This window comes from Ictalurus furcatus, chromosome 8 (assembly GCF_023375685.1).
Source record: "Ictalurus furcatus strain D&B chromosome 8, Billie_1.0, whole genome shotgun sequence".
NCBI classification, from domain to species: Eukaryota; Metazoa; Chordata; class Actinopteri; order Siluriformes; family Ictaluridae; genus Ictalurus; species Ictalurus furcatus.
The window spans coordinates 26,797,054-26,810,165 of NC_071262.1; the positions used below are offsets into that span (position 1 = coordinate 26,797,054).

At 40.2% G+C, this 13,112-nt stretch overlaps 1 protein-coding gene across 1 annotated transcript in view; it reads right to left on the minus strand.

Annotated features, from left to right (window-relative positions):
* Positions 1-525: 525 nt before the first annotated feature.
* Positions 526-13,112, minus strand: part of LOC128612029 (A disintegrin and metalloproteinase with thrombospondin motifs 2-like) — a 137,737-nt gene continuing 125,150 nt past the window's right edge. Inside the window, exons 13-22 of the mRNA XM_053631933.1 lie at positions 11,374-11,507; positions 11,138-11,258; positions 10,951-11,031; positions 10,673-10,836; positions 10,094-10,259; positions 9,784-9,916; positions 9,175-9,382; positions 7,970-8,099; positions 6,069-6,158; positions 526-2,615 (exon numbers count right to left, since the gene is read on the minus strand). Coding sequence (XP_053487908.1) covers positions 1,594-2,615; positions 6,069-6,158; positions 7,970-8,099; positions 9,175-9,382; positions 9,784-9,916; positions 10,094-10,259; positions 10,673-10,836; positions 10,951-11,031; positions 11,138-11,258; positions 11,374-11,507 — 2,249 coding nt within the window. The 3' untranslated portion in view covers positions 526-1,593. The remainder of the gene's footprint in view (positions 2,616-6,068; positions 6,159-7,969; positions 8,100-9,174; positions 9,383-9,783; positions 9,917-10,093; positions 10,260-10,672; positions 10,837-10,950; positions 11,032-11,137; positions 11,259-11,373; positions 11,508-13,112) is intronic.

Sequence of the window (13,112 nt, forward strand, 5' to 3'; positions counted from 1 at the left end):
ACATCTTGGTGCCAGATACGATACCACAGCACACCTTCAGAGGTCTTGTGGAGTCCATGACAGAGCTGTTTTAGCAGCACAAAGGGGAACTACACAATATCACGCAGGTGTTTTTTTTTTTTTTAAACATTATGGCCGATCATTGCATGTCTCCATCCTGAACTTACTTGTTTGAAGAAGAGACACAGAAACGGTTTCCTTTCACTCTTTTTTATGGACATCGACTCCATCCAGTGGCCATGATCCAGTAGTGAACACCAACAGCGGATGCATTTAAACCTGTTTCCTTTTTAAACTCTCAAATATGGAGCATTGAGTCATAATGACATGCTTTTAAAAATACTTTATTTTGCAGAATAGAAAAATGTTTCTAATATATATCTTTTTTCGGCATTCCACAAATAATATATACAAAAAACAGTGACAGGTGTCACATTTTAAGATACTGCATCCATCTTGACCAGGCCAAAAAAAAAAAAAAAAAATATATATATATATATATATATATATATATATATATATATATATATATATACAGCAGCTTCTTGAGACAATTTAACAGGAGGTGCACATGGACAAGCGTGAAAGATGAAACCCATAGTAAAAAACGGCGAGTCCCTGATTTTTACACGTCAGACAACCAATTGGTAAAAGTAAACCACTTGTCATGGTTCATTTGAATTTAGAATAAATACAGTGTTTTGCCAAGTGGAATGATATGAATTGAATTTTTTTTTGAATGGTAATACTGAATATTTTGATGTTTATGTTGAAGGATGTGTTGGTTTTCTTTCCTACTAATTCCCAAATTCCCTAAGTGGCCAGGTCTCTATGTGGCAAAATCTGTAGTTTGTTACGTGTGAGTTTATTGTCATCTGTTTAGCACCTTAAATTAAATAGTATTGCCTTATTCTAAAACAAACCCAACATCGAATACCCACAATTTCATTTGTCATTACTGGAATAAACAATTGTAAGAAACGTGATGTGCATGGTTAGGGTTCGTTTTTAGACCAACGTGGTTACATGCATGCTCTAGACGGGAGCAAAACGAATATTATTGGTACTGTATATTAATATAGAGCAGTTTTTCTCAAAGTGGAGTCCAGGGGGTCAAGGGTCAATGAAACATTTCCAGGGGGGCCAAGATTTTTACATTAAGTGGTGGAATCCACAACTCACCCTTGCGTGCTTCTGACTTTGGGGAAAGCCCACACAACGGCCAGGTGTGACGGCCAGGTGTCCATATAGTGTAGTTTTATTACCCATATTTTTTATTTTTATCTATTTAATTACCCATATTTGAATCACATGAACCTGTGACCTCTCATTTTGTAGGCCACCTAAACAAATAAAACAAACACTTTAAACCTGAGGTCCCTTTAAAGAAATGCTCCAAACGTATTTTGTGCTCAAAGCTACTGTGCAAACATTTGCTAGTGGTTTTGGCTCCACAAAGTTCAGTTTGCCCTGTAATGTAAAGTGAATGTGGGAAGCACACAGGCCCTTTCTCCAGTTCTTGACCCCAGCACCAAAATGGAGTATGGAGTTAAAAGTAGCATTGCCGTATCTCTCTATAAGAGAAAGCAGACTTTAAAAGCCCTGAGCTCGTTTCATTCGGCGTAAAAAGTTCCTTTTTTCCTCAAGAAGCTCCTGGATCCGCTTGTTGCGTGTTCGTTCCCTCAGGAAGACGCGCCCTCTTCTTGGAATGATGTTGTTCTCGGGGAACTCGCTGTCCACGCCACTAATTTGGGAAGGCACCTCAATGGCATTGTTTTCCTCCTCCTTGATGGCTGGCCTGGTTGTTGTCAGCTTCTCTACTGTTGGTACTGGTGTGGTCATTGTCACTGTGGTTGGCTTTGTAATGGATGACGTTGTCATGATGGATGATGGTTCAATACTTTCTTCACGTGTTGACTTCTCTTCAAAAGTTGGCATTAGTGTTGTCAATATAAGCGTCATACTGGTGTTGGTGACTGTTTCTGTCTCATGCCAGCCTGAAGTGCTTAACTCATCATCCCCACTGGTTTGGACCGTCGTTCCAGGGTGGGCACCACTGCCAACTTGGGATTCATCAAACTCAGCAGTGGGGCTGGTCACCAAAGTGACATCTACGTCAATCAGTCCAGTAACCCTACTCTTTTCTGTATCAGTGTTGACTGCTGTGTTTTGTATCGCATCATCTATAATGGACAAGGTAACTTTAGGACTTGAAGTCTGGGTTGTCATGGCGATTGGCGTAGGTGTGTTTGGCTCTGTCAAGAAGTTGCTTGGTGTGTTTATGGGAACGTTTGGAGTTGTAGCCTCTACCTTGGTACCTGTTGTAAGGATTGTATGTTCCCAGGTGTTATATTCTGTATATGAAATGCTCTCTGTAGTGGCTCTTGTCAGTGTCAATGTCGCAGATGCAGGTCTTGTGGTTGTCATAGTGAAACCGTGGTTTCTGGTGCTTAATCTTGGTGTCGTTAGTGGATGACCCATCGGTGGAGCAATGCTTGTCGTGTTGGCAGCGCTGCAGGCTTTGCAGCAGATGCGCTGGAAAGCAGGTATCTTGCAATACTGCTGGAGCATCGCCATCTTGCACAACATGGAGCGGTCAGTGCGGCACTGTGAGCCTATAACACAACAGAGTGAAGGTATTAGTCTAGGTGAAGAAAGCAGGTACCGAAGAAATGATTGATGCACAAGTATATAAGTGCATGGAAATGTGTCGGTGTATGTACACGACAGCAGAAAGAAGCAAAGGGAACAGAATAGGAGACAGTTTATTCAGTAATAATGGAAAACCAGAAAATCAGAATCCGTCGAACACATTCTCGAGTTTGCACTTAATAAATGATGAAAGGCGCTTGAAACCGTTCACCAGACTGTGTGTTCTAGTCTATCTAGCCTGGTACTCGTTTAGATACCATCATTTCTTCGAAGCAAGCTGGCCAAGAAAATGTTTTCGTCGAACCGACTTCCATTAATCCGTAGGCATGTGGATTTGCACCAAATCCACCAAAAAAACACTTGTCCTTACATTCAATGCATAAAATGATTCTGCATAATAGTACCAGGAATGAGGTTCTGTCGCACTTCAAACAGTCTGGTTTCTCCATTCCTACCTCTTCAGGCAGTATCTCCAGTCATGTTTTTCTGCATTCATATTTGGAATGATTGTATTTCGTGTCACTTTGTGTTTGTGAATGCATTGGTATTATTATATATAAACTTTAGATCTTTTTTTTTTTTTTAAAAGACTCGACAAATCTAGCACCTGCACAAAGCACACTTTTCAGAATACAAGTATATATATATATATATATATATATATATATATATATATATATATATATATATATATATATATGTATATGTAAGGCATAACTGCACTCGTTTGCTTGTTTGCTTCATTTACATTTAGTTGTAGAGACAAGAAGCATTGGAAATACTTTACGGTATGTGTGGAATGAGAAGAAATAATCATGACCTGAGCGAGACAGAGAAAGGCCAGGCGTTTTTTTTTGTCTTTTTCAGAACACATTTTTTATTCCTACTTTTGCAGTTGTTCATGACAGAAACCGAAACAATGAGATGCACTTCCCGCCCCGTTAAATATATAGATATAGAGTTGTTCTCTTAAGAAAAATAAATCGACTGTATCGAAAGGTACAAGTTCACAGTAACTTTGGTAAAACACTTCATTACTTTGAGACCAGTCAATCCATTGGTAAATCAAATAGTCACAAAAATAAATCAATCGGTTCATTGGTTAAATAAAATACAGGATTTCGATGACGATGTAAAAACTGGCATGGCACACATAAGTGTCATATATATGTATATATTTATATATATATATGTATATATTAAACATTTACAAAACATTAATAAAGTTTCCCTGATAAATCAAAGTGCATATAGACGCAGTGCACGTAAAGTCCATCTGAATGTTTTCCCCACATTAGCCAGCCAAGACGCAGCAGGCCGATTGAAGTAACCCAACAGTTACTCATAGGATATAATATTAACTTTTTTTTTTTTTTCTGAGAAGTAAAGAGTTAACAGTCATAAACTTTATTAAATACAGTCAACACCAATGTTTATTTACAAGATCGCACTGCGAGGTCTGGCTTTGCCCCACGTTCGCCGCACGGCTTTTTAGCACGAAACTTCGGATAGCTCGCTACATAGTCACAACAGAAATGTGTGTTTCACAATACAATAACACGTCTGAAGTGATAAAGAGAGGCCAAGTGTCACTTTTTTCTACCTCACCCCACCCCCCTTTCCCCCTCCACCCACCACCCCTCCCCCCTCCCCCCCACTCCAAATACCCACTGGGTAGCCGGCGTTTTAGGGAGTGTGTTATGTATCTCGGTTTGCTTGGTTCTGTAATGTTTGGTAGAAGCTGCCTCTGATTCTGTGTGTTGCGAAACGATACGAAACGATACGATACGAGTTCTATGAGTAAAGCCATACTTTCGCAGATAGAAATGCCGATACATTCAAATCCAGTGTAAGGCATTGTTCTCGCGCTCAGTGTCTCAAGAAATGACATGAAGATGAAGGTGTATGAGGTATTTTCATGGATCACTTTCTTTCGTGAGTCCAGCAGTAACCGAGAGAAACACACAGTCTCACACACACACACACACACACACACACACACACACACACATATACGCTCTTGCAAAAACATGACACACTCGATGACGTGTGAGGTGTGTGAAATGTGCCCGATCTAAAGAGCGATCATGTCAGCAAGACAAGGACTGAAACTAGAAGGACAACAACAAAAATGTCAAACTGTTTCTCTCTAAAAAAAAAAAAGACACCAAAACAATAATAATAATAATAATAATAATAATAATAATAATAATAATAAATGGAGAGGCAACTGGCTGAGCATGTCCTGCATAATAGAGATCTACCCTCTTCCCCCCAAAACACTTTACATCTGTTATTAAATTCTTCTAGTACTGTATTTTATGTAAAATTTTTTAAAAATTACACATAACAGTCAAGGATTAAAGCGATTGATAGCAGTCAAAAGGGTAGGCAAAAAAGCTACAGCTTATTTATGATAAAACAAATTATTAATTATGTTATTGATATTCATATAGGTATGTATAAGTACAAATTATATATGTATGTGTGTATGTATATATATATATATATATATATATATATATATATATATATATATATTTGAAACATAGCAAGCACAAATAAGCTGCATTTATTGAATATTTTGTTTAACAGTCAGAGAGGATGGATGATGAGGTGGTGTGGCATTCAATCGTGTGCCATAAAGCGACCCTGTTTTTTTATTTTCACCTGGACGTTCCACCTCATGTACAGTACACCATCAGACGCCAGTGTGCATCCCAGCGCTTCAACAGTACTTCCCATGTTTACAGGTTCATATAATTCATATAATCTCTGTTCCTTTTTATTTTCCAGTCTGAGAATGAAATCGGATATGAAATGAGCAGTTTAGCAAGTTTCTTTCTTTTTTTTTTTTTTTTTAACCTCATTGTGACAAGTTCACATTCACAATAAAGCTTTACTGATATTTTTCCTCACACACCTGCACCTCAGGCGGCACGCCGTCAAATGTAGCCAATGGCAAAAGAGCACCTCGCAAACGGGCAGCTCCATTCCAAATAATCCTCAGCATCAACTGACCTCTCAGGTTGCAGATCAAACCGCGAACCCCACCCCACTTCCTCTGACAAACTTTTCTTTCACTTTCATTTTTTTTTTTTGTATAGATTTGTTCACAATTTCTGACTGGTCAGCGTTCACAACACAGAGCTCCACAAAGGAGAGAGAGAGAGAGAGAGAGAGAGAGAGAGAGAGAGAGAGAGTGAGACAGGGAGAAACAGAGAAATTGCCCCTTGTCAGAGATGCCCGGAGAAAGAGGACCACCACCCGGGAAAAGAGAAGCGATAGAGCATTGGTGCTGTAGGCTGATCAGGGGAGTTTGCCCAGCAGAGCGAAGGAGAGAGAGAGAGCGACGCTCCAGCCCAAAGAGGAGAGAGAGAAAAGCGGCATGGCTTGGCTTGACAGGGATGCTTTACTTGAGAACCTCTGCACCGGGTATTTAGCGTCATGGCGTGACAGCCACTGAATCAGGAAGTTGCCATGCTTGTTAAAGTCCGACATGCCCTCTAAAACAAGAGAGAGAGAGAGAGAGAATAGTCAGTGAGATAATGAACAAAGATATATGAAGTCAAGGACGCAACCTTTACATTTTTCTCAATATCAAAGGTAATTCAATGATTGCATTAAAAAAATGTAAGCTATCTTGTCAAGATAGCTGTTGCTAGTTAGTCAGATAGTTAGCAGTAATGATTATGAACTTTCATGACTTAAGAATATGACTTAAGATACTCTCAGAAATCCTGTCGGATTCTCTCTTTTTAGTTAGCTATCGATCATTAGCAGAAAAGATTCTTAAAATTAGGGATATGACTTGAAATCCCTTCAGAAACTCTGTCAAGATAGGTCATTTTAGCCTGTTAGCATGTTAGAAATCCTCACATAAATCCTAGGTTAGTTCATATTAGCCGGCTAGCTAGTCAAAGCAGTAGAAAATATACATATTTAGAAATACGACTTAGAAATCCTCTCAGAAATCCTGTCATGTTAACCCCTATTAACCAACTAGCAGTAACAATTATGAAGATTCACAAATATATCTTAAATATCACCCCGGAAATCCTGTCTTAGCTCCTTAGCTCTTATTAGCCAGTTACCTAGCGTTAGCAGCAAAAAATATTGAACATACATGAACACTCTACATAAAAAAAAATATATATTCTCAGACATCCCGTCAGATTAGCTCGTAATAGCTAGTGACCTAGTGTAAGCAGTAAAGATAATGAATATTCATGAATAAGACTTAAGTATATACTTAAAAACCGGTCAGATTAGCTCCTAGATTCTATCTAGCACTAGCAGCACATATAGACTATGACGTAAATAACCCCCCGAAATCCATTCAGATTAGTTTATATTAGCCACTTGGCTAGTGTAAGCAGTAAACAAGATAACCATTCATGAAAATGAGTTCCAGAAAGTCAGGTTCGCTTATATTAGCCAACTAGCTAGCTTTAGCAGTGAACTTTATGCAGTTGTACATATAAATATATCTTGTATAACAGCCGCCTCAGATATTCTGTCAGGTTTTCTCATATTTCCCAGATGGCTAGTTTTAACTGTAGAGAATATGAACATTTTGGACCTTAGAAATCAACTAATCCAGTCAGATTAGCTCTCTTTAACCTAGCTGACTTGTGTAAGCATTAAACATAATAAAGATTCATCAATATGACTTAGAGATTATCTCAGAAATCCTGTCATGTTTGTTATACTAGCCAACTAGCTAGCTTTAGCAGTACATATTTATAAATCTATTTTAAACACCCTTCCTCAGAGATCCTGTCATTTTAGCTCATATTTCTCAGTTATGCTAGTGCAAGCAGTAGAGAATATGAACGTTTAGGACTTATTAAAATATTCTGAGAAATCCTGTCAGTTTAGCTCATTTTAGCTCTAGTAGTAAATATTAAAATTTATGAGTATAACTTAAAAACCTTTAAAAAAAATAAATATAAATATAAATATATCTTGCTGGCTCATATATACAAAATTTCTCAGCCGATACTGATAACCGATTATTCAGATCATCGGTGCATCTCTAATTCAAACGTTTAAAAAAAGATCATGTCAGTATAGTTTACATTAGCTAGCTCACTCGCAGCGTACACGTGCTAGCTATAGCTGAATGCTAATCGTGTCCTTCTTCCTACTTGAAGATTTCCATAACTTAAAGACATGCTTTCTCATGGTCGACAAAATACACACAGACCCTGCTGTCTCAGGCGGATGGAATTTTTTGAGTTTCCTCTCTGTGGTTTAGATTTTATTTTTTTAAATCAGTTCCCTCTAGGATGTGCAATAAGAAGAGTGGACTCACTTGGGCATGGGTCCATGCTGCAGGATCTCAGTGCCAGAGGTTTGGATTCCAAACACAGACCGATGGTGTTGTCGCGAGTATGACAAAGCACCTGCCTCTCTTGAGTCCCTTTGCCACACGTCACCGAACACTACAGGTACAATTAAGACACACACACACACACACACACACAAACAAAAACTCTGAGTATGCAGAAACAAAGCAAAAACATGAGCTGTTTATAGCAAGGGTGTCAAATGCCAAAACCTGCCACAGTTCAATGACACCTTTTTTTTTTAAATCTTAATTTATTTACATTATTTAGCTAAAGGGAACGCATCAAGAAAGGAGAGAGCTTTCACAGACTTTAACAGATTTGTTTGCTAAAAATTTTTTTAAAAATCAACTGATGACGAAAACAATGATTAAATAGGATTGGACATAATTAATTCTCCATTTTAAGTTTAAAACAGCCACTTATTTGTCACTAATCAAAAGTGGTAACATGAACCACCAGTGCAAAACAAAACAAAAAAAAATCATGCTAAACCCCTACCTTAACACTCTCCTGAAGGCTTACGTTCCCTCACGCAATCTGCGATCGGTTAACGACCGTCGATTAGTACTGCCTACTCAGCGTGGCTCAAGGTCCCTTTCCAGAACCTTCACACTAACCGTCCCTCAGTGCTGGAATGAACTTCCAACCTCAATCCGGACCACAGAATCTGTCACTATCTTCAAAAAACAGCTAAAGACCCGCCTCTTCCGTGAGCACGTAGCTAACCCCTAAAATGCTAACCTCCACATTATCCTTTAAAAAAAACACAGCTCTTAAAAGATCTTGTACAGTAGCACTACTTGTATTGTTGTCCACTTGATATATCGCTTTGCTTGTATTTCCTCATTTGTAAGTCGCTTTGGATAAAAAAAGCGTCCGCTAAATGAATCTATGTAAATTGTTTTTGTTTTTTATAGCCAAGACTAATCACTAATAGTAAACTCTTAAAAGGTAATTCAGTTAGACGTATACAAAGTTAGGCCTTTGTAAGCCAAGGATTCTATGTAGCTGGACCTTTACCAGTTTTAGCTCAATACCTCTGATCTATAATATAAAATCCAACAGGGTTCTTTCTGCTTTGTCTGAACTGAAGCATAAGCCAGATTTCAAAAGCCTATTGAACACCATGAGTGCAATAATACATGTATGTGTTTTCACGTCATTGCACCTGTGACCACGGCCCCAGTTTCCACTCAGCAGGACAGAGCATGCGGTTGCAGTCGCGTCTCGCCTCAGGACGTTCATCGTTGCAGTATCGACTCCGGATCGATTTGAACTTTCCGTCTTTGAGCGGCTGGACGCAGCGCACTGAGCGTGTCTGAGTCCCAAACCTACCACAGGACTTACTGCACTCACCCCAATCTCCAGTCACCCAGCTACAACACACAAACACATATACACACAAGAGGCATTTATTATAGAAAATATTCATCACAGTCTTTAAAAAAAGGTACTAAACCCAGCAGCTCTGACAGATCTAGCCTGGAGCCTGGAGCCTATCACTGGGCACGTAGGGCACAAGGTGGGGGACACCCTGGATGGGGTGCCAACCCATCACAGGACACACTCATTCACACCCTACAGACAATTTAGAAATGCCAATCAGCCTGCAAGGCATGCCTTTGGACTGGGGGAGGAAACCCCCGAGGCACAGGGAGAACATGCAAACTCCACTGTGCCCCCTATAATAATAACATTATTATTATTATTATTATTATTATTATTATTTAACAATATCATTGCCTGTGTAAAACACAACACACACACACTTACGTACATGGGCTGAGCGCATTCTCGTAAGTAGCAGTCCCTGAAAATTACAGAAGGCTTTTTGATTTTCTCACAGAAGCGCCGGTGCACCAGCCTCATCTCAGCGTTCTTACGGCAACCGTAGCGTGTCATCTGCGTGCCTTATACACATAATTGAGAACACACACACACACACACACACACACAAACAGAGAGCTGTTTATTAAGGTAAACACACCCACACATTACAGTTTTAAATCGATTCTCATTCTACCTCTACTTTTTTTTTTCTTTCCCCAGAACACACAACACACATGTGTGATGTTAGGGTGTGATACCTGTCCCACAGGTTTTGGAGCATGGGGTCCACTTCTTAACCACCCAGGAGTAGGGTACTGCATTGTCAGGCACCATGTTGTTCTCGTTGGCTCTGTCGCTCAGTCGGTCAAAGTCGGTAATGTATTTGATCGACACCTTCGCCCGTGCTGAGCTGTGCATCCGAATCTATCAAAGAAATATATAAGCAATATATACACCTCCCGAACGCAGTGTCTGCTGGCTCTTACTGCTTAGCAAGCATCTTTGAAATATTCTGCCCTTTTTTTTAAAATGATCATCTCTAAAGTGGGTGGGGCTAATCACGGGTTAACCTTGAGTAAGCCTTACTTTTAACAATTACAAGGTTAAAGTCACTTGCTCCTCCCACAAAGCCTTTATCAAAACGATGCCTTTGTGGAATTTTGATGTGACGAAAATTTTTAATCTGCATGTGTACAGTATCCAGGTGAGATTATCCACTGAGGCAAGTGTTTTTAGAAATCTTTAGGGACCGTCCACAGCAGAAGAAGATGAGTGATTACATTGTCTGATTTTATTCTGAAGGTCTCATTGAAATCGAATACAAATAGTGTCCATACCATGATAACGACCTCATTCTTCAGAGGTCCGTTGGTCTGAATGGTGTCTTTGTAATTCTTGTTCTCATACTGCCACTCAAGCCCTTTCTCGATGACCGAACGGGTTTCTGGGTAATCTCCATGAGAGTTTAGGAAGAAATCACCGGTTGCTTTGTTCTTCACAGCTGAACAAAGATTAACAAAAAAGAAAAATCTTACCACACTTTAGCGATACAATCAACGAACCTCCTAATTTCTGCATGCTGAAGTTCTGTTTAGGTTCATTCTGTTCAGATTACCCAAAATATTAGCTGTTCCGTTGAGTTCCTGGATAAGCAGATGCCTCGCTCCTTTAGGAATTTCAAGCACTTTGATGACACCTATGAGGCCAAACCACAAAACATAGTTTTGATGTAAAGCTGCAAAAATGCTACAAACCTGCCAATTTATTCCCATAGTTCAGATTTATGTTAAATTAAGTCAGACCTTTCTTATCACTGAAGGTGAAGTTGAACCTGTGAGTCTTGCACTTGGTTCCATCCCCCCCACACACACCGCACTTGTCTTCCAGAAGCGGTGAACCCACCACGTTCTCACAGCCCACTTTCTGAAAAGAGAGAGAAATACCATGAGAAAATAGCAAATCTCACACACACACACACACACACACACACACACACACACACACACACATACGGGCACACATATGCCAACAAGCTCACCTCGCACTCGCCATACACACACACACTGTAGGGGTCTTTGTAGGAGCAGCGACTGCCTGGTTCCACCGGCTCCTGCATATTCACCACCACTCGTGTCTCTTTGGACTGGCAGTACAATGTGCAGCGCTGTTTAGCTACAGGACAGGAAACAGGACCATCAATAATTTCAAAACATTGATATATTTGAAGCAGGAATTCAATAAAATGCACTTTAAACCTGTTTCAATTCACTACAATGTGATTACTAGGCAAAAATATTTGACAGAGTATTAGCTTTGAATAGGGGAAGACCAGTCATTTTTCTTGGCAGGCACATACAGTAGGCCATGCCTCTTTCACTGTACTGACAGATGCAGAGTCCACGTTTCCTTAATGGACACTGACAGGCACAGAGACCTCGCCTCTTTCACTAGGACTTACAAGTCATAAAGACCATGCTTCCTTAACTGGGATTGACAAGTCACAAAGGCCACGCCTCTTTCACTAGGACTTACAAGTCATAAAGACCATGCTTCCTTAACTGGGATTGACAAGTCACAAAGGCCACGCCTCTTTCACTAGGACTTACAAGTCATAAAGACCATGCTTCCTTAACTGGGATTGACAAGTCACAAAGGCCATGCCTCTTTCACTAGGACTTACAAGTCATAAAGACCATGCTTCCTTAACTGGGATTGACAAATCACAAAGGCCACGCCTCTTTCACTAGGACTTACAAGTCATAAAGACCATGCCTCCTTCACTGGGACTGGCAAGTCACAAAAGCCACGCCTCCTTCATTCGAACTGGCAAGTGACAAAGGCCACGCCTCCTTCACTGAAACTGGTAAGTCACAAAGGCCATGTCTCCTTCATGGGAACTGACAAGTCATAAAGGCCACGCCTCCTTCACTTGGACTGGCATGTCACAAACGCCATGCCTCCTTCACTGGTACTGACAAGTCACAAAGCCCACGCCTCCTTCACTTGGACTGGCAAGTCACAAAGGCCATGCCTCCTTCATGGGAACTGACAAGTCACAAAGGCCACGCCTCATTCACTGGGACTGTCAAGTCACAAAGGCCATGCCTCCTTCACTGGGACTGGTGACTGTAACATCTCTATGGATGTGTCATGCCAATTTGTTTGATCAGACATCAACAAACACATGGTTTGTTTCTTTCCTACCCCATCCCAGATGAATACTGACATATTATTTTCTTACAACAGTAGGTGTTACTTTGCAGTCTGACAATCAGGGGCACAGGAGGAGGCAAACCCTGTAGATTTGCTAACATACCTGGAACTGAGTCCCATCAAAAATCCATTCATCTGTTATTGATTTGACACATTCTGCTGTCTGGCATCAAGTCTGTACGACTCCAAAAGTCCCCGCTTAGCTAAGATCCACTTTGGCTATTCCTGCCATGATCATGGGATCTGGACCCACAACTGAGGAGTTAACGGTTCTGTGGAGATTACATATACTACAGACACAGCCTGTTCGAGAAACTCAAGCTTCCAGAGGAAGTTGATGTAAGGGATAAAACACTTACCTGTAGGGAAGGAAATGTTGTTAGTATAAAATAATCAAAGATGGGTTTGTGTGATGTGTTATCACCGCACAGTTGATTATTTTCTAATAACAACACATCCTTAAGTGTTTTATTCCTCTAATACCACAGAAATTTGGCAACACTATCCATCAATTCATCCATTTTCCATACCGCTTATCCTTCACAGGGTTGTGGGGGAGTCCCG